This window comes from Schistocerca cancellata, chromosome 6, assembly GCF_023864275.1.
Source record: "Schistocerca cancellata isolate TAMUIC-IGC-003103 chromosome 6, iqSchCanc2.1, whole genome shotgun sequence".
Lineage (NCBI taxonomy): Eukaryota > Metazoa > Arthropoda > Insecta > Orthoptera > Acrididae > Schistocerca > Schistocerca cancellata.
The window spans coordinates 317270412-317293783 of record NC_064631.1 but is presented as its reverse complement, the minus strand read 5'-3'; the positions used below and the strand labels follow the sequence as shown (position 1 = coordinate 317293783).

The following is a 23372-nucleotide window of genomic DNA, read 5'->3' as shown; positions in this document are numbered from 1 at the left end:
AGGTTTCCTGAAGCACCTCTCACAGAATTTTAACGGAAACATCGAACTACTGGAAAGTGTGCGCAAGGTGGGTGCCACGCATGCTGACTAAGGACCACATGCGGCAACGAGTTGATGCTTCCCGCACATTTCTTCACTGCCTTGCAGCCGAACAGGACAATTTCCTGGACTCAATTGTCATGGGTGACAAAATCTGGGCATACCACTTTACACCCGAGACTAAGCAACAATCACGCCAGTTCATAACTTTCTGAACAGCATGATGGTGAGCTGGTATGACATGGGCATACAAAAACTGCCACAGGGTCTACAAAAATGCATCGACAGAAATGGTGATTATGTCGAAAAATAGCTAAATGTTCAAGCTGTAAACTGATGTAAAGCATTGTAGAAATAAACAAGTCTATGCACTTATAAAAATAGGAGACCTTACTTTTTGGATTACCCTCATAATATAAATTTAAGGGTTAAGTCTTTCCTGAATGTATATGTCTGGAGTGTAATATTAAGAGGGAGTAAAATATGGACGATAAACAGTAGGGGCAAGAAGATAATAGAAGCTTTTGAAATGTGGTGCTACAAAAGAATACTACAGATTAGATGGCTTAAATTGAACAACCAATGAAGAGATACTGAACCGAACTGGGGACAAAAAAAAGAGTTGTGGCACAACACTAAACAAAAGCTCTGGTTGATAGGACACATCCTGTGGCATCAACAGTCAATTTAGCTATGGAGGGAAGTAAGAGAAGTACATGGGGTAAATACTGTAGTGGGAGACCAAGGCTTCAACATTAATTATTCACCCTACAAAGACACTCTGCACAACTGCTGATGGCTGTAGCTTTTTCAGTATATGCCTTAGAGCACTGTATCACTTAGAGCCAATACTCACTTGTTTCCACTCCATATCAACTTAAGCTTTCAATCTTGTCTGCTGAATTTATTGTAGTTATATTGTTTCTGCATTAATTTCATCCTGTGATTAAAATTATATACTGAAGACACCCACTGCAGTGTTTGCTATTAATAACATAGTTTATTTCATGAACACATAGGATCACTGTACATATTGTCATACGCTAGCTAACACTGATTATGTTGGCTGTGATGAGAAAGCTGTCAGTATCGATGGAGGGCATTTGATTTCAATCAAAACAGCTACTCTCACCAGCTACTACACTGCAAGTCGTCTTAAGATTGAACCATGAATACAGCAAGCAGGTTCATGTGGATGTAGTTTGCAATTTTATGCACAAATGAAGCAGCTTGCAAAGAGCAGAAAATCATGAAGAGCTCTATTAAACCAGTCTTTGGAATGAAGACCAAAACAACCCCAAAGTGTATCATACATTCCACTACTGACAGTAAGTTGAGTATCTGTCCACATTTATACATGGTAGTTGAGGGGACCTCAGCTGTTCAATATAAAATGTCAAATCAAAAACACATGCACTGGGAGTGATTATGATACAGCTTTTCAGAGAACATATTCTATGCTTTGGTAGCAATTTCCACACAGCAAACGTGATTCTTGACTCATTATTTTATAGAACTTACAACTTATAATTGTTTGCTAACACCTAAGAGCTCCTGCCTTAATGCTTCAAAAAGGTCATATTCCTTCCTACAGGTGGAAAGAGTAGAACCCTAGGAACACATTCTGCAAAACTACATCAATGAAGTATGAACAGTTTACGGTATGCTACTCATTTTCACAATGTTATTTACGGACTTATGTTAAATGAGTGTTTTAATATACACTTGTGGTCATGACATCTGAATAACCAGCCAGAATGGGAAAAACATGAATTTACACTGATACAACCAAACAGTAATATCAACATGAATGGCATCAACCATCATGTTCATGAGTTGAGACTCTTGTGAATGTCAGAAACTTGGAAAAGGCAGTTAAAAATCCTTCATTAATTACATGCAGTAAACAAACAGTCTACTGCCTAAAAATTCTGTTACTTAACTACCATTCCTATCAAACATAAATATTCTTAACAGACTGACAATAAGCTTACCTTTTGCTGTTCTGATTGATGGATATCGAGATGCAAACGTTTTGTACAGTGTGTAATCATCAACCTCAGGAGTTAAGTCACCCACCCACAGAGAATACTCCCGGTCACCTGACGGTCGGCCTGTCGTCCCAGCATGATTTAGTTTAAATCGTACAGGCTGAAAAATCACAGAATAATTAATATGTTTATGATAATATGTGCATACATAATAAATTACCAACCATAAAAAAAACAGTAAACAAATAACAATACTTGGTGGAACAGTATTGTTACTTATGCAATAGACAAAGTCTAGAAGGGAGATCATGATACAGCTTTTCAGAGAACATACTCTATGTTTTGTTAATAATTTATGTACAGCATAAGTGACTTTTGGCTTATTGTTTTACAGCTCTTACAACAATAATTCTTAGCTAACATCTCAAGGCCCCAAAAATTAGCACCAACGTGCACTAATTGTACTTAAAACAGTTCTCTTCACTGACTAGCACTCATTGCTCACTGCTTCTGTTCAGGGTTTACTGCAAATTTTTCAAGAAGTTCACAATTGGGACATAATCTGCAAACTATTATGCTACAATTTTCTATTCATCAAACACATTAACAGGCAAGCAATTTTAAAATGCAACATAAATTTTCAATGAAAATTAGAAGTATGATAACAAAAACGAATTTCATTATTGTACAAAGAGAATAGAAACACTATGTTGGAAAAAGGTAATTCTGCATACTTGTCAAAAATTAAAGACTGTTATTAAATCAGAATTACCTTTGACATCCATTATGTTAGCTGTTAAATAAATTGGCCAGAGGTAACTAAGTAAGACAGTGACAAGTGTACACACATGAAGAAGGGTAAAAAACAAGAAGGGAATTAGTATAACAGTGCTATGCAATTACAATCATATTCTAGTAATAGTGTTACATTACTACATAGTCTAATAGTGTTCTATGTATCCACTACTTCTACCAGTGAATAAGATCATTTGGTACAGTTAATATATGAATAAAAATAATTATCCCCAAGCATGAGCACTTGTTTCAAGCAATGGTACCTTTACTTAGTAATTACTGACAGATGCCCTTGTCATTCCAGCTAATTTCAAGAGATTCAGCACTCATATCAGTGAGGCAAACATGTATCACTGTGTAAAATACCACAATATAAAAGTTATGGAATCTGAGTGAAAAAGTGCACTAGCATAATCCAGTTTCCATTTGGAAAGTTTCTGAACTCATAAAGCTAAAACTTGAAACCGTGGTTTGTATACTTTGTGGAAGCATTTAAAAATGAAGAAGCGAAAAGTGTATGGCCTGTTAAATGACCAACTAATGTTTAACATGCTTACAAATAGCTGAAATCAAATACTCACTGGATTAGTGTTAGGAATAACTTTTCCACTTAATTTGTGCATTGCATTCAGTGCAGCTTCATCAGTTGCAAAGTGCACAAAGCAGTAACCAGCAGGCTCCCCTGTGTATTTATTTCTCATAACTTTAACATTCTGAGGATTCTCTCCCATTCTTTGAAATGCAGACATAATAAAACTTTCTGTCATATAGGGTTCTAACTGTAACATTACAAAAAGACAGACTTCATGATAGGGAAATACAAGTGTTAAATATTTACAGATGACAACTGAAGGGAAAGTTGAACAGTGATATAATCAGGGTCTTCGCTCACCTGCAACAATTTCTATAGCTCGGTGGTAACGGTTTCTCACAATGTTTACTGATATGCACACAAAAATATAACAGTCTAGTGTATATGTGGGTTTGCAATCAAATAATACAACTAATAACAAACATGTACTAATTTTTATTTCTACTGATTCCTGCTTCGCTTGTAACTTCAAACAGGTGCTGTCAATATAGATTGATCATTACCTCAATAATTCGAAGCCATTATTTAGAGATTATGAGATATTTGCTTATAAGCCATATTTTATATAGTCCACTAAAGGAGATAAACATTGCACAAATATATTACAACACCCAACTTATTTTCACACTGATGAGCTTGCAAATAGAGGACAAACGTAAACACCTAAACAGCACTGTGTGGCACGCATGAAAGAAAGGTGAAGACAATAGTATCCTTCCTATTAAAATATTACAGCTAACTTTAAGGGACAACCATACAATTAATGCATGAATGTAAGATCTGATGTATTTAACAGACATCTGGGCTAAACCTCACAAATTTAATCATACTGTGCAAACGGCCCTTTCTTCATTTTTTGCTTTTGTCATTTACTGGTGTTTCTCTTACTAATATATACAGCACATCTGCAGAAACTATGTTGAAATAATATTAATGATTTCATCCTAAGGTGGAATCTATGTTCTGATGTCAAGCTGCTCTGTAGTGTAGCCCAAAATCCAGGTTATGCAGGAAAGTGACAGTTTGGCTGTAGGTTTGTAAGCCAAAAAATACAAACATGAAGTCTAGGTTGTGGTGACAGACTGCTCTGTAGAGTAGCCTGTGGTCTGTGTTAGCCTGGAAACTGATAGTTTGATTTTGCATCATATTTATTTATACCCAGAATCCTGTGATCTATACTTGCTCTCTCTTATCGTGTATCCTCAGGACAATTTCTCTGGTGTTTCAGAAGATATTTTGCAGTTTCGTTTTTTTTTAAATGAGCAACCGTCATCAGCCCAAACAAATACTGCTCATAATGTCTTTCATGTGACACACAGCATCAACGGAAAGCATCAAGTTCTTTCCCATTATTAACAAAATTATTTTTAAAGCAGAACTTTACATATCCATTTCACAGAGTGATCCAAAATTATCCTAGTGCAATATTCGATTTATCAATATGTATTAGCAGGTACAGACAACACGAAGAATAATCAGTACTCCAGCAGAAACTGAGCACAGCTGCTGCATGGCGGCAGCAGTCAGCACGAGCCAGGGTGGTGCTGCTGCTACTGAAGAACCAGTTATTCTTCATGTTTTACTCTTAATGTCTGGTTAGTTAATTTTTTTTTTGCATATGGTGTTTCTTGATGGTTAAGTATGTTGTTAAGATATGTTTATTCATTTTCTTAATATTATTATAAATGTACTGATGTGTTTCGTGAGTATCACGAGTTTCATTCTTGCTATGTAGGTTAAATGAGTTTACCAAAACCAGCATCAGGATCCACCCTTCTCCCTGATATCACTGTTTTGTGATTAGTCAGTATTGTTCAGTTCATTTTAACTACAGTAGAGCGTCGATTATCCGAAGTAATTGGGGGACATGGGTGTTCGGAAAACTGGTTTGTTCGGATAATCGAACTGTACATGTTTATTTGCCAAAAAGAAGTACTGTACAGTACATTTATTCATAAAAACAGGCATCTCTTTTAGTAGAGGCAAAGGTGGAAAAATGGGCCCCTGCTGGTATTATGGGCCCCCTACATATTTGGAAGTACTGGCCATGAATTCTAGCAGAAAGCACATGAACTACTAGAAGTAGTTGCCAAACTTCACTATAGAGTGTGCAGACGAAGTAGCTGTCATGGTTTGTGAATAGTTGTGCTGTAAATTTTTTCGCTGTCATCAAAAGTTTGAAAGGTTAGTGGTTATTTGAATAAAACTCAAAATTTCTAACATGTTATTACTAAAACTAAGGTAAGGTATGTATCTGGCTTGTTGTTGGGATGCCGTTTTACATTAATTAACGTCGGTTGCGAACCAAACTAACCGTAGGCAAAATCGTTTTTCCCAAGATGTCGAGGGTGGATATGTGGGCCCCTTTTGCTGCTGGTATTATGGGCCCCATAAAATCAATCAGATTTTATGGGACCATTTACAAATATTGCTACTCTTTATGTTTCAGATGCCTCGAAGACATCTTGTAAAACAAAAAAAAAATCGAAACGGCAATCGTGGGACAAAGCAAATATGCCAAATACTATTGTAGCTATTAAAGAGAAAAAAATGGAGTTAAAAAAGCGGTTAAAGTGTACTCTGTCCCTTGTTCCACGCTCCAAAGGCTTTCACGAATCGATAAACCAGTCGAAGAAATAGTTAATATTAAACTGGTCCGCCCACCGGTTTTACCACAGGAACTTGAGGACGAACTGGTTAAATATCTTCTCATTATGGAATCCAATTTCTACAGCCTTACCAGAAATGACGTCAGGCACATGGCCTACCAGCTTTGCACAAGAAATCCATTTGTAAAGGGCGAAAGTTCCTGGTCGAAATTTGTTTGACCATTTTATGTCACGGCACAAAAATATTCTGTCTATTTTGAAGCCATCCACAACTTCCGATTTCACATGCTAATGAGTTTAATAAACAAGCTGTCGACAATTTCTTCAGTTTACTTGAAGCTGCGTTCAGTAACTACAAATATCCTGCCGACAGTTTTTAATGTAGACGAGTCAAAAAATGGCTCTGAGCACTATTGGACTTAACTGCTGAGGTCATCAGTCCCCTAAAACTTAGAACTACTTAAACCTCACTAACCTAAGGACATCACACACATCCATGCCCGAGGCAGGATTAGAACCTGCAACCGTAGCGGTCGCGCGGTTCCAGACTGTAGCGCCTAGAACTGCTCGACCACCCCAGCCGGCAGACGAGTCAGGTCTTAGTGTCGTTCAAAGAAAAACTTCTCGTGTCATCGGTCTGAGGGGAAAAAGGCAAGTTGGTGCATTGTCTGCAGCTGAAAGAGGATCACTTGTAACGTGTAAAAAGATGCTTATGTGTGTGACTATTGTGAATAGACTAGGCATAGGCTGTGAAAATCATCCCACCAGTAGACTAATTAACAATGTTCAGAGTGAATCTTTCTTTCATTATACACAAAAATTAAATAAAATTATTTTTTTCAAATTTTTGTTTCTTTTTATTTCAAACTACCTTGGGGCCCATATTACCAGCACAAATTCTTGACGCAACAAAATGCAGACTATCAGGAAAAATAAAATTTTGTTTTAACTATTAAAAAGTTGAACCAAAACATGTCTTAACTATTTGCAGGACATACTAGAGAAATGCTTTATGTTAATTTCAGGTGATTATACTAAAAATAAAAGGTGTTATATGAAAAAAACAAAGTGGGGGCCCATTTATCCGCCTTTACCTCTATTACAAAGTAACATACAAAGGCAACTTCAGTAGGAATATATAGTATGTGGCACAGTTTATTAAACAAAAATATATGCATATTACATACATATTTTGCATGAACAATACACACAGTATACAAAATTAACGTTTAAAAAAATCCTTTATTTTGGTCTGTCTAAGCAAGCCTACACGCTTACAAGCAGCTAAGTCACATACTTTTTTCATTACAGATACCTGAAACTGGTCACTTTAATCTTGACCTTCAAACCAACACACGGTAGTATCTAAACAAGTGAATGCCTCAGAAGCTGTTGGTATACTTTCATCTTCACTTTCTGGAGCACTGATTGATGAGATGCTGGTGGCGACGTTTACAATCTTGCTGTCCTGCATGATTTGGTGTCCTGGATCTGCATCATCGATATTGATCCATTCATGAATGTCTTCTTCATCACATTCACGGCAATCTATTTCTTTTAGCATACCGAGGATTTCGGACATATCATTCTGTTCGTCATTTTCAATCATACCTTGTGAATTTTCATCTGTGCCCAAAATTTTATTCCAGGCTTTCTTCAAATTCTCTTCCTTTACACTATTCCATGTTGCGCTGGTCATGTAGGACGTGTCTTTCAAGTAAATATTATTATGATTTCTTAAGAGACTTTCTTCTCCATCCTCCTCTCTTTCTAACAATAACTTACACAACAATTCTTTCCTGTAATATCGTTTGAAAGTCTCAATAACGCCTTGATCCATGGGCTGTAATAAGGAGGTTACTTTAGGTGGAAGAAATATTACCTTTATGAACTCTTTCGTTTAAAATAATGACGGATGAGTTGGTGCATTGTCAAGCTGATGAGCTTTTACAGAGGGTACGAAAACGTCCAGAAACCACTTCATAAAAATCGTACTATCCATCCAGGCACTCTTTTTTGAGGTGTACACAACAGGCAAGGCTGCCATATTAACGTGCTTGAAAAAACGCGGTTTTTTACTTTTACCAATGACGAACATAGGCAGTTGGTGACTTCCAGTAGCATTAGCACAAGCCAAAGCTGTAATACGGTCCTTGCTTGCGAGTACACAGTTCGGTTAAGCGGTCGTTCGGTTGACCAACGTTCGGATAATCGACGCTCTACTGTACATACGTTAAGCTATTACAAGTTAATTAAAGATAACAATTCCAAGTCTGCAGTGTCCTTTGGAAGATTTATATATCTACATCAACATTAGAGGCAGTCAGCATGTGCATCATGCTCATTTGTTATCTGCAACCTTGGCGGCTGCTTGGGATTGAGGTAATGAATAACTCTCGGCTCAAGCACTCATAGTGGAAGGGAAAGTTGCACACAATGAAAGCCCCTGTTTAATTAATTTATTAATTTTCATTTGACAATTTTTTGTAATTTTAAGACTAAGAGCTGCAAATCATTAGTTTTTATAATTTCAGGATGATGCTGTTCATAAACTACACAGGTATGAATATCAAATTAGGCATTCTTATTATATCCAGTGGTTATAAGAATGAGCAAAGAAAACTTCAGGAAAAAAATCTGACAACATCTGCATCAATGATGCAAATTCCCAATAAAATCAAAAAAGTAGTGGCTCGAAGTTATCCCAGCGGGAACTATTCCGGCTTGTTTAGAGTCTCTTCTGTAGAATATACGAGGGTTGGTACTTTAATAGTGGCAACTATTTATTTACAGCTTGTATAAAATAGATGCGTGTTTCAAAGTTTTACTGACCTTCAAAGTAGTCACCAGCATTGTGTATAACCCATTGCTAGAAATGTGGAAGTCGTAGGATACTCTTAGCAGTGCCAGTTGTGTTGACAGGTCAAGCAGCGTGATCTATTGCCTGACTAATTTGTAGCAGTTCTGAAGCGAATGCCGTGAAGTGTCTCCTTCAATTTAGAAATCGGGTTGAACTCGCGAGGGCTAAGTCGGAAGTACAGTAGGTGGTATAGCACTTAGCAGCCCCATCAGTCAAACAAATCAGTAACAGCTTGTGCTGTAAGTGCTTGAGCACTGTCCTGCAAAATGAGGGTCAGGTCCTGCAGAAAGCGTCATCACTTCTGTCTCTAAGATGGTCATAGGTTGTGTTCCAAAAATGAACAGCATAGAGACAGAAGTGATGACGCTTTCTGCAGGACCTGACCCTCATTTTGCAGGAAAATGCTCAAGCATATACAATGCAAGCTATTACTGATTTGTTTGACTGATGGAGCTGCTACATGCTATACCACCTACTGCACTTCACAGTATTCACTTCAGAACTGATACAAATTCGTCAGGCAATAGACGGCGCCACTCAAACTGTCAACACAACCGGCACTGTTAAGGGTCACTTATGACTTCCACATCACTGGCAATGAGCTATACACAAAGCTGGTGACTACTATGAGAGTCAGTTAAACTTTGAAACACGTATCTATTTTGTATGAGCTGTAAATAAATAGTTGCCACTATTAAAGTTCCAACCCTTGCATGTTCTGTCTGCTAACACTCATGGCAGTTCCTCTTCAACCATTACAACATTGCGACAAATGGCAGTCGAGTGTCAATCAGTATTGCGAGCTAAATGATCACAGTGGGAACTCGCAGCCTTGATGCGCCAGATTTGTCACCAACTCTTTCCCCACAGCACATCACACAGGCCTTGGTGATTGTATGTGACACAGCAGCATTCAATTTATGAGTGAGTCTGAAGGCTGAGATGGCACAGGCTCTACAAATGACTGACGTGCATGGCGAAGGGACTAAGAATTTTACCCACATGTTAGGATTTCTTCCCAATCCAATTGCATATGTAGTGAGACAAGAATGGCTGCTTATGAGAGACAGAGAGAGAGAGAGAGAGAGAGAGAGAGAGAGAGAGAGAGAGAGAGAGAGAGAGGGGGGGGGGGGGAGGGGGAGGGAGAGAGAGAGAGAGAGAGAGAGAGAGAGAGAGAGGAGGAGGAGGGGCAGTCTAAACTTGTCTTTACATGTCCTTTGGAAATGAAACAGAGGGAGATTAAGATCATCTCTGTATCCTTCACATAACACTTGTCTCTGAAGCTTTTTATGGAGGCTTTCAAAAGATAATCTGCAGCTATCTTCAAGAGTGCGCCCATCCAAGTTATTCAATATTTCCATGACACACACTCACGAGCCAAACAAACGCATAACCATGCATAATGCCCTTATTTCCATACATTCAATTTCATACATTAGTCGTATTTGGTGTGGATCCCACAAACTTGACCAATACTCCTAGGGTATGCAAAATTGATTTGTAAGCAGTCTCCTCTGTAGACTGACTGTAGTATTCTGTCAATAAACCAAAGTCTGCTACTTATCTACAACCATTCCATAGGCACATAAATGGTTACACTCAGGTATATGAATGCGCCAAGTGATTCCAAATGCGTCTCACTGATGATGTCATAAGATACTACTTTTGTGTGTTTTGTGAAGTGCATATTTTTACACAACTGAGCATTTAAAACAAGTTGCAATCTTTGCACAGTTTCGAAATCTTATCAAAATCTGACAAAATGTGTTGAAAGAGTTTTGCATGTTTGAATTTAGTTTTAATTTGCTTCAAGATAGAGTTTCTAGATTTTAGAGATGCATACACATTTACATTTTGCATTTCATCATTATGAGTGCTCTTAGTCTTGCGTTAACCAACGATAAGCAAGCTAGTTCTGTCAAATAAATGAATCATTTAGTAGATACAAAACATTATTTCAAGGCTTTAATGACTTGTTCTTTTTGTGTAGATCTTCAAATACCTCATCAGGGTGATTAGGTAGGTTTTTTTTCCAGGTAGTACTTCATTATAGATAGCTGCATCACCTGCAAAATGTCTGATGTTAATACTGTGCGCCACATCATTAACATATAATATAACCAACTAAGGTCACAGCACACTTTCCTAGGCATACCTGAAGTTATGTCTTCATCTACTGATTATTCTTTTTCCAAGATACCATCCCGCATTCTCCCTACCAGTAAATCCTCAATGAAGCCACAGATTCTGTGAGATACCTCATATAATCATACTTTTGTTAATAACTGTAATGTGAGGTTCATGGATTTTTATATAAGTTTTGGTTTTGTTTTGTACCAGATGGTTATTATTAAACTGGTGTTCTGAGTGCTATAGTGTGGGCTGTACATGTAGTAGGCACTGACACATTGTAGGTATGTTCATTAATTGGTGTACTCGTGGAATTTGCTGGGGGAAAAAAACTGAAGTTCCACCTTCTGTCACTGGATGAGAATATTGTCCTGTACACAATCATAACGTGGTGTGGGTGCAGGAAATGGGATGGAACAACCAAACGTACGATAATGATGATTCTAGCATGTTTATTAGGACATGGTCACAAGTTGCAGTATAAGTTGCAATATGTGTTCAGTATGGTCTCCTGGCTCAGCAAACATGCTGCATCTTCCACATGGTATAGTACACACTTGCTTACAGCACATAACGTGTGATCAGAGCAATATGTCATCATATGCTATCCTTAAGATCAGGAGAAGTCCTGATACATCTCTGACGGACACAATCCTTCAGTAATCCCCACAACCAGAAGTCACATGAAATTGCCTAGAGACAATAAGCTCATTACTGGAGGTTTCCAAAAGTATATCTTCTATCTGGAAAGTGACAGGTGGTGTCATCCCAACTTGTATGAAAATAGTGGTGTGTGTGTGTGTGTGTGTGTGTGTGTGTGTGTGTGTGTGTTCTTGCAAAGCCGGAATCAAGAGGTAATGGATGTTCCTGCACAACATGTCACGGAGTACAGGCCCATTCTTTACATTCACAGCACCGTGCTTAATACACTCCTGGAAATTGAAATAAGAACACCGTGAATTCATTGTCCCAGGAAGGGGAAACGTTATTGACACATTCCTGGGGTCAGATACATCACATGATCACACTGACAGAACCGCAGGCACATAGACACAGGCAACAGAGCATGCACAATGTCAGCACTAGTACAGCGTATATCCACCTTTCGCAGCAATTCAGGCTGCTATTCTCCCATGGAGACGATCGTAGAGATGCTGGATGTAGTCCTGTGGAACCGCTTACCATGCCATTTCCACCTGGCGCCTCAGTTGGACCAGCGTTTGTGCTGGACGTGCAGACCACGTGAGACGACGCTTCATCCAGTCCCAAACATGCTCAATGGGGGACAGATCCGGAGATCTTGCTGGCCAGGGTAGTTGACTTACATCTTCTAGAGCACGTTGGGTGGCACGGGATACATGCGGACGTGCATTGTCCTGTTGGAACAGCAAGTTCCCTTGCCGGTCTAGGAATGGTAGAACGATGGGTTCGATGACGGTTTGGATGTACTGTGCACTATTCAGTGTCCCCTCGACGATCACCAGTGGTGTACGGCCAGTGTAGGAGATCGCTCCCCACACCATGATGCCGGGTGTTGGCCCTGTGTGCCTCGGTCGTATGCAGTCCTGATTGTGGCGCTCACCTGCACGGCGCCAAACACGCATACGACCATCATTGGCACCAAGGCAGAAGCGGCTCTCATCACTGAAGACGACACGTCTCCATTCGTCCCTCCATTCACGCCTGTCGCGACACCACTGGAGGCGGGCTGCACGATGTTGGGGCGTGAGCGGAAGACGGCCTAACGGTGTGCGGGACCGTAGCCCAGCTTCATGGAGACGGTTGCAAATGGTCCTCGCCGATACCCCAGGAGCAACAGTGTCCCTAATTTGCTGGGAAGTGGCGGTGTGGTCCCCTACGGCACTGCGTAGGATCCTACGGTCTTGGCGTGCATCCGTGCGTCGCTGCGGTCCGGTCCCAGGTCAACGGGCACGTGCACCTTCCACCGACCACTGGCGACAACATCGATGTACTGTGGAGACCTCACGCCCCACGTGTTGAGCAATTCGGCGGTACGTCCACCCGGCCTCCCGCATGCCCACTATACGCCCTCGCTCAAAGTCCATCAACTGCACATACGGTTCACGTCCACGCTGTCGCGGCAGTGTTAAAGACTGCGATGGAGCTCCGTATGCCACGGCAAACTGGCTGACACTGACGGCGGCAGTGCACAAATGCTGCGCAGCTAGCGCCATTCGACGGCCAACACTGCGGTTCCTGGTGTGTCCGCTGTTCCGTGCATGTGATCATTGCTTGTACAGCCCTCTCGCAGTGTCCGAAGCAAGTATGGTGGGTCTGACACACCGGTGTCAATGTGTTCTTTTTTCCATTTCCAGGATTGTAAAATGTGCCTTGTCTGTCCAAAGAATATTCCCTGCCTACATGTCACCCACTTCCATGCATGTCAAAAACAAAGGGCAAAGTCATGGTTTTGTAGCCTATCTTGGAGCTTCATTTGGTGCACATTCTGAATCTTGTAGTGATACCAGTGTAAAATGCACTGGAAAGTCTTTTGAACAGTTACTCAGAGGAGAGAGAATTCCTATGACATATCTCCAGCACGTTGCAGAATTTGAGACATGTGCTACTCAGTCACCTGTAGCTAAATCAACTTAATCAACAACAGACCATGGAAATGGATAGTCTTCCTCTCCCTGCTGCACCACCTAATTCACCGTTTCTTTGAATTTCTTGATCATATTTTTTAGCCCATTTATCGACATGGGGCCTCTTCAAAGATGTTTCTGTCGGTCATATTTCCACAAGGCTGCATTTTGTACCTTTCTTAAACCTTTGTACCAATAGTCACTTCACAAAAGAAATAAACATACGTTGCCAAGCATCAGACAGCATACTGGCATCAAAACAGGTAACATTTCACATTCTGATTGCTTACAGAACCATATTTTCGCTAGGCAGAAGAAATTGGAACTACTAATTTTTTTCAGCATACTCTTTGAATGCACCAATTAATGAACACATCTATGATGTTTCTGCATCCTGCAATGTATACAGCCCAAACTGCACCACTCACAACACCATCAGTTTAATTCCAACCACCTGGTATTTGAGTTGGGGATGGGGTATCCAATTTGTCCCCCAACAAAAAACCCCAAACACCCATGGAAGTTCCTTTAGTCATATATTAGTTCTTAGAATATTCTGAATATATGCTTTATGACAAAATGGCTGTTGTGTGCTTACTATGGTTACAGGAGGTATTTCATGGTAACCGTATTGTGGTTTAAACAGGTTGCTCGAGACTCTCACTTTCATTGTGTCACAGATCAAAGCTGACATGTGGTAAGAACGCTTTGGTGTTTCCAGTAAATCCACCAAAAAAACCAGCAGGTTCATCTCCAAATGTTTTAATATTATATGTCAAGGTAATTTTTTATGGATGCTACAATTACTTGAGGCTGGACTGCATCAATACGTTGTAACCAACTTCCCTTGTAGAAAAATGATGTACCCAGAATTCTCTCAATGAAATTAAATTGGGATTTGCCTTTCTCAATTTGCCATTCTATTGTATATCATTCTGCATCACAAGTCTGATGCTATAATCAAATAACACAACAGAATTATATCCACTTATGAACATTAATGTGTACTTGGTTTACTTTCAAAATAGAGTAGTAGTTGTTGTTGTCCTCGGTCCTGAGACTGGTTTGATGCAGCTCTCCATGCTACTCTATCCTGTGCAAGCTTCATCATCTCCCAGTACTTACTGCAACCTACATCCTACTGAATCTGCTTAGTGTATTCATCTTTTGGTCTCCCTCTACGATTTATACCCTCCACGCTGGCCTCCAATGCTAAATTTGTGATCCCTTGATACCTCAGAACATGTCCTACCAGCCCGTCCCTTCTTCTTGTCAAGCTGTGACACAAACTCCTCTTCTCCCCAATTCTATTCAATACCTCCTCATTAATTATGTGATCTACCCATCTAATCTTCAGGATTCTTCTGTAGCACCACATTTCGAAAGCTTCTATTCTCTTCTTGTCGAAACTATTTATCGTCCATGTTTCACTTCCACACATGGCTACACTCCATACAAATACTTTCAGAAACGACTTCCTGACACTTAAATCTATACTCGATGTTAACAAACTTCTCTTCTTTAGAAACGCTTTCCTTGCATTGCCAGTCTACATTTTATATCCTCTCTACTTCGAGCCGACTTAATTCGACTACATTCCATTACCCTCGTTTTTCTTTTTTGATGTTCATCTTACATCCTCCTTTCAAGACACTGTCCATTCTGTTCAACTGCTCTTCCAAGTCCTTTGCTGTCTCTGACAGAATTACAATGTCATCGGCAAACCTCAATGTTTTTATTTCTTCTCCATGGACTTTAATACCTACTCCGAATTTTTCTTTTGTTTCCTTTACTGCTTGCTCAATATACAGATTGAATAACATCGAGGACAGGCTAGAACCCTGTCTCACTCCCTTCCCAACCACTGCTTCCCTTTCATGCCCCTGACTCTTATAACTGCCATCCGGTTTCTGTACAAATTGTAAATAGCCTTTCACTCCCTGTATTTTAGCACTGCCACCTTTAGAATTTGAAAGAGAGTATTCCAGTCAACATTGTCAAAAGCTTTCTCAAAGTCCACAAATGCTAGAAATGTAGGTTTGCCTTTCCTTAATCTATTTTCTAACATAAGTCGTAGGGTCAGTATTGCCTCACGTGTTCCAACATTTCTGCGGAATCCAAAATGATCTTCATCGAGGTCAGCTTCTACCAGTTTTTCCAATCGTCTGTAAAGAATTCGCGTTAGTATTTTGCAGCTGTGACTTATCAAACTGATATTTCGGTAATTTTCACATCTGTCAACATCTGCTTTCTTTGGGATTGGAATTATTATATTATTCTTGAAGTCTGACGGTATTTCGCCTGTCTCGCACATCTTGCTCACCAGATGGTAGAGTTTTGTCACGACTGGCTCTCCCAAGGCTGTCAGTAGTTCTAATGGAATGTTGTCCACTCCGGGGGCCTTGTTTCGACTCAGGTCTTTCAGTGCTCTGTCAAACTCTTCATGCAGTATCGTATCTCCCATTTCACCTTCCTCTACATCCTCTTCCATTTCCATAATATTGTCCTCAAGTACATCGCCCTTGTATAGACCCTCTATATACTCCTTCCACCTTTCTGCTTTCCCTTCTTTGCTTAGAATTGGGTTTCCATCTGAGCTCTTGATATTCATACAAGTGGTTCTCTTTTCTCCAAAGGTCTCTCTAATTTTCCTATAGGTAGTATCTATCTTACCCCTAGTGAGATAAGCCTCTACATCCTTACATTTTTCCTCTAGCCATCCCTGCTTAGCCATTTTGCACTTCCTGTCGATCTCATTTTTGAGAAGTTTGTATTCCCCTTTGCCTGCTTCATTTACTGTGTTTTTATATTTTCTCCTTTCATCAATTAAATTCAATATTTCTTCTGTTACCCAAGGATTTCTACTAGCCCTCGACTTTTTACCTACTTGATCCTCTGCTGCCTTCACTACTTCATCCCTCAGAGCTACCCATTCTTCTTCTACTGTATTTATTTCCCCCATTCCTGTCAATTGTTCCCTTATGCTCTCCCTGAAACTCTGTACAACCTCTGGTTTAGTCAGTTTATCCAGGTCCCATCTCCTTAAATTCCCACCTTTTTGCAGTTTCTTCAGTTTTAATCTACAGTTCATAACCAGTAGATTGTGGTCAGAGTCCACATCTGTCCCTGGAAATGTCTTACAATTTAAAACCTGGTTCCTAAATCTCTGTCTTACCATTATATAAACTATCTGATACCTTCTAGTATCTCCAGGATTCTCCCATGTAAAATAGAGTTAGCAGAATCAAAGACACCTGTTAATCACCAACAGCATAATGATTCTTAAGCGATATTAATTCTCTGTGAATGACAGAACCATCCACAAACTATTTTAGAATTATGATAATATTAAAATTTAATCTGTGGCATATACCGCAAACAGTTATACCATTTTCTTCAAAGCACACTTGATTTCCCTTTCATCTACAATGAGAATACTAATTTCTATCTATCTAGATATTTTTAATCCAGTCACACAACATCTTGACTGAATATACAATAAACACGTAATTCACTGAGCAATGTGTCAGTCTGCATCAAAAGCGTTCCAAGAATCAAGAACCATAGAATTCACCCTATCAAACACATACAAACCTTTCTAGAAGTTATGATTGCGCAAATTTGTTTCATCCGATCACAAAAGGGTGTTAAGTAACCCTCGGCAAACTGCCATTAAAAACAAAGAGCTGGACTTTGTGGAAATTACAAACTGTCTTCAAAATAGCAATAAACTAATCTGTTTGTATCAGATTGGTAACACCGCTGCTACAGCAATCAGATTAACTGCAGCATTCGATAGGGCTTTGCCAACCCTCAACTTTTAACCTAACATAGAACTCAGGCTGTTACAAGTCAGTCTATCACCACAAACTATTTTACAAAACTATTACTGACAAAAGAAATTTTGTTACTGTATGTTCTCTTAGAGGCTGCACATGTATGACTTCACACACCACTCCATCATTACATTACGAGACAAAACTTATGTCCAGAATCAGTAGGCTCAGTTGATCCAAATAATCTAAAGGAGCTAGAAATGTAGTCACAGTTGCATATTACATACAGTCATCATTTCACTGTCACACATTTCAGCATCACAAGGTCACATAACATGACAGTCAATTTTTCTCCACTAACCAAGTATCATGGAAACTACCTAAAAATCTTCAATAGCATGCTAAATAATAGCTTTTGCACCATCTTCCTCAGTTCTGTTGACTTGATTTACCTTCTGCTTGTTTACAATTTTGTGAATGCTTCTGAACCCATAAATAAACCTAATGATGAAGTGTGTGCAGAAACTCAGCACACCTTATTGGGAAAGAACGAAGCCCTGTAGAATACTATATTGAAAATAATCTATCAAACAGTTACTTAACATCCTCAAGTGATGCATTGGAATGGGACACTCAACACAATACACACAACATGCTAGTTAGCATCTAAGGTACTCCTAATTGTTGTTCATTAGTCTATTGCACACACTTAGATGAGCAATCCTGCAGTAAAACCAGTCTTATACAGCTTATCAATAACATTTTCTACAAACCCATCAGTCATACATATCATAAACAAGGGTATACTTGACTGCCATAAGCTTACATGTGCTATACCAACCAACTTGACAGTTTTGTCCAGCAGTTTACACTGGCATTACCACTAGTAAATTATCAGTCTGAATGAATGGTCAAAAACAAATTATCGAAATTGGCAACACTCAATGAACAACAGTAAGTAAATAACAGCATGTACATACATATTTTCTTCATCACTTAAGTCATTATCATCATCTTAATTCATCTAAGGATCATCTTACAATGATATAACAATTTTCAAGATAACACAATACAAATTAATAACTCAAAATATACAACACAAATACTACATAACATGCTTTGTGAGGATATGAAAGGTGATCTATGAGAAAAGGAGAGGTAGTTGGCTGTGGCCTTTATTAAGGAACCATCTGAGCATTTGCCTTAGTGCTTTAGGAAAACCACAGAAAACTCAAATCAGGTTGGCCAGACAGAATAACTCCATCCCCCAACTATAAGGTCAGTGTCTTAACAGCTGCACTGCCTAATTTGGTTCATCTGAACAACCCCTTTAAAAAAAAAAAAAAAAAAAAAAAAAAAAAAAAAAAAAGGGCTCTAAACATAGGGACAGTCTTTCCAACATATAGTTGTACCTTGATATCCCCAACCACTCGACTTGATTTACACTGTATCAAAATAATTTTTTTTTCCATTTTCTACTAACATTTTGCTTTACCAATCTATTTTTATTATCGATTAAAATATTCCATGCCACCCAGCCATTGTAAGCCTACACTCTGCAAGTTACCAAATTACATGTGGATGTGGGTCCATAACATACCAAATAATTTTCTCCAATTTCATTCATGAGTAGTGATTGGGTAAAAAGACTGTCAGCACCTATTTGCATGAACTCAAATTTTACGTAATTTTGCCAGAAGTATGGTGGTAGAATTATTAAGTTTTCTTGACACATTTTTGGGCTCTCAGAATTCTATGACTAAGGCTCTATGATACACAATGCCTTGTCTGAAATATCTCCCACTATATGCCGTTGAACATTTAACTGTCTGCCAGCAACCCTTGTCCCCTAATTTTTTCTGCTTATTCCCATATTTCAATTTGCATTATACACTTTTTAAATTCTGCTCTATCTATGAACTATCATAAACAGTGCCCTGGTACTTGGATCTCAGCTATCGTTCCGTAATTAATCCCACACACTAACAAGCAGTGCCTACAATCTGATGGAGAACATCAAGGAGTTAACTGTATCCACAACAATGTACTCTCCCAGTTATTTAAACCCACATCAGCTGCTGGATGGTTGGTTTTGTTTCAGAACAGAATGGCATCATTTATCTTGTGCTTAAAAGAGATACTCAAGGATGAATTTCTCATCATCTGTAACACATGAAAACTCCAGAGCACTAAGTGTAACTAACGTGTGTGTGTGTGTGTGTGTGTGTGTGTGTGTGTGTGTGTGTGTGGATGGCCAGTAAGCATCGATCACAGTGAGTCAGCTGTCAGCCTTTGCTGGTGATGCACCAGGATACCAGCAAGTAACATATTTAGCTCTTTCTGTTTGTTTTCGTAGTTTAATTCTCACGTAGTAGCAGTAGGGTTGATAATGTGAGGGCGTGCTGTGTGTTGACACAGGAGCAGCTGACCACATTTCGTGAAGACCTGTAGTTGCTTAGGGCCATGATCAGCCATCTGCAGGCTGCCGCCTAGGGATGTGGCAGCAGAGGAAAAACTTGCACATTGAGTAGATCACCTCATTTGTCACACCCACTGGCCCTGTTGTCGAGGCACCTTGCTGTGAACCCAATGCAAGGGGATCCACACTCACTGCAGGGCAAGTGGCAGGTTGTAGTGCAGTAACCTCGCTTGAAGTGAAGTGCAATATGGAAGCTGGTCATCTGGTCTCGACCGTTTGCTTTTTGAATGGACAGGTGGCTGCTTCTTTGGCAGGGTACCAGTACACACATGGGAGGGGGGGGGGGGGCGTTACTGGTTATCAGGAGCTGCAATGTTAGATGTATTATGGAGGCCATAAGGGGCACAGCGTCCAGGCCAGAAAGAAATCCACCGTGCACTCAGTTTGTCTGCTGGGGGAATCTCATGTGCAAGAGGTACTGCCTGCAGCTATTGAGGGTGTAGGGTGCAGTTATCTGCAACTTCATCGACATCTACACGGATACTCTGCAAATCAGATTTAAGTGCCTGGCAGAGGGTTCATCGAACCACCTTCACAATTCTCTATTATTCCAATCTCGTATAGCGTGCGGAAAGAATGAACACTTATATCTTTCCGTACGAGCTCTGATTTCCCTTATTTTATCGTGGTGATCATTCCTCCCTATAAAGGCCGGTGTCAACAAAATATTTTCGCATTCGGAGGAGGAAGTTGGTGACTGGAATTTCGTGAGAAGATTCTGTCGGAACGAAAAATGCCTTTCTTTCATGATTTCCAGCCCAAATCTTGTATCTTTTCTGTGACACTCTCTTCCATATTTCGCGATAATACAAAATGTGCTGCCTTTGTTTGAACTGTACTCCGTCAGTCCTACCTGGTAAGGATCCCAAACCACGTAGCAGTACTCTAAAGCAGGACGGACAAGCGTAGTGTAGGCAGTCTCCTTAGTAGATCTGTTATATTTTCTAAGTGTCCTGCCAATAAAATGCAGCCTTTGGTTAGCCTTCCCCACATCAGTTTCTATGTGTTTTTTTTTTTCCAATTTAAGTTGTTCGTAATTGTAATACCTAGGTATTTAGTTGAAATTACAGGTTTTAGATTAGACTGATTTATCGGGTAACCGAAGTTCAACGAGTTCCTTTAAGCACTCATGTGGATGACCTCACACTTTTCATTATTTAGGGTCACAACTGCCACTTTTTGCACCATTTAGAAATTTTTTCTAAATTGTTTTGCAGTCTGTTTTGATCTTCTGATGACTTTATTAGTCGATAAACGACAGCGTCATCTGCAAACAACCAAATACGGCTGCTCAGATTGTCTCCCAAATCGTTTTTATAGATAAGGAACAGCAAAGGGCCTATAACACTACCTTGGGGTTCAAATGGCTCTGAGCACTATGGGACTTAACGTCTGAGGTTATCAGTCCCCTAGAACTTAGAACTACTTAAACCTAAGGACATCACACACATCCATGACTGAAGTAGGATTCGAACCTGCGACCGTAGCAGTCGCGCGGTTCCAGACAGTAGCGCCCAGAACCGCTCAGCCACTCTGGCCAGCTACCTTGGGGAACGCCTGAAATCACTTCTGTTTTACTCGATGACTTTCCATCAATTACTATGAACTGTGACCTCTCTCACAGGAAATTGCAAATCCAGTCACATAACTGAGACGATATTCCATAAGTACGCAATTACACTACGAGCCGCTTGTGTGGTACAGTGTCAAAAGCGTTCCGGAAATCCAGGAATAGGGAATCGATCTGAAATCCCTTGTCAATAGCACTCTGCACTTCATGTGAATAAAGAGATGGTTGTGTTTCACAGGAATGATGTTTTCTAAACCCATACTGACTGTGTGTCAATAGACCATTTCCTTCGAGGTAATTCATAATGTTCGAACACAATATATGTTCTAAAATCTTGGTTCATGTTGACGTTAACGATATGGGCCTGTATTTTAGTGGATTATTCCTACTACCTTTCTTGAATATTCGTGTGAGCCCTAATAAAGCAGATTTACTTGTTCATGCACTGCACACTGATCCAAAATCACTCAAAAGGTCATCAAATCAAAATTAGTCTGCACCATGTAAAAAGTTCAAATTGTCTACAGGTACAAATAACACAAACTATCATCAACCTAGCTGTTCCAAGTCACCCACAGCTAATCAAGAACTCTCAAAGCCTAACAAAAATCCCTCTTTCAGAAGTGTGATAGTTCATCAGACGATGAACTTGATGTAATGAAACTGCCAGAGAATCTGGAAACTGATGAATGTGACTTTGATTCTTCAGACGATCCTGTTGTCAAAGATTTGCTGCTCACTAAGTGCGAGTGTCACGATTTTTTTATGAAATGGCTTTGTTATGTTGAAAGTAGTTGGGAGCAAAGGGGGAAGCAAACTTGTTGTTACCTTTGTGTTATTCTAAAAGTTGCAACAATGAGGCTTCCCTCCACTGCCTTAATGAAAACTACATTTGTTCCAAAAGAACACGATATATTCACTGCCCCACTCTGTGATAAGACCGGCAAGCTGCCTCCATTAGAGCTACAGGCTTATAGGTATAGAACTCTGTATACATTTGCAGAGAGGATTTAAGTAAAAGAATTCTAATGTTTTTTGTAGTGTGTTTTCAATAAAGAATTACTGATTAAATATACAGCATTGTGTGTTTTGTCGATAAATAGTTTATCAACATTTTACAAAATGTCCGGTTTTCAATGGGGATTACCGATATCGCTTTACAGGGGTGATACTAACATTGCACTACACTGGCATTTACCTGCACATGTTTAAAATAAAACAAATCTGAGGGGTCAGTGTAACTCCATGTCATGAGGTAACTTTTTTCCCCCCTACTAACCTATGAAAAATATAATATGCGCAGTGCAATATATACTTCTACAGAAATAATGTACAATAATAAAAATCAACACTAACAAAAACTGATATATGCAAGTGATATACTACACAAACATCAAAAAAGTGGTCAATCTTACCCCAGATGATGGCAATGTGAGATAGACATCATCTATAGAATGAGTACACTTAAAAACTGTACCTGTACCAGGTATGACAGGTAGAAAAGCAACTAAGATATGAAACGCAGCAAAATCCATTCTTGAGACTAAAAGCAAAGCTATCCACTACCCAAAGGATGGTTTAAACAGCACAGTGCTTTATTAGGCACAGTCCTATTGGATGTGGTACGCCTTTGCCTTCTTTCTGACCTCTAAACTGATTTAGCCAGCCAGTTGAAAGACGACATCAATTTAATATGGTGCAACACCAAATTTCTCAGATCACTGTAGGGCTATATCCCAGTGTGATGCAAGGAGTAATAAGCAACAGGAGAAAATCTGTGGACCCAATGTGGATCGAACCATGGCAGATTGGTAAACGGATACTTAACCAATGGTGCCACAGACCCAGACGACAATTTTTATGGCCAACAGAACTGGAGAATTAGGCAATTTTTGGGGTATTTACGGAAGACGTATGTTTATTGG

The 23372-nt window shown here is 39.5% G+C and overlaps 1 protein-coding gene across 2 annotated transcripts in view; it reads right to left on the bottom strand.

Moving 5' to 3' along the window:
• Positions 1–23372, bottom strand: part of LOC126191374 (tRNA selenocysteine 1-associated protein 1) — a 60272-nt gene that overhangs the window by 36379 nt on the left and 521 nt on the right. For both annotated transcript variants that reach the window (XM_049932220.1, XM_049932221.1), the window contains exons 2-3: positions 3407–3604; positions 2034–2190 (exon numbers count right to left, since the gene is read on the bottom strand). In XM_049932220.1, coding sequence (XP_049788177.1) covers positions 2034–2190; positions 3407–3604 — 355 coding nt within the window. The remainder of the gene's footprint in view (positions 1–2033; positions 2191–3406; positions 3605–23372) is intronic.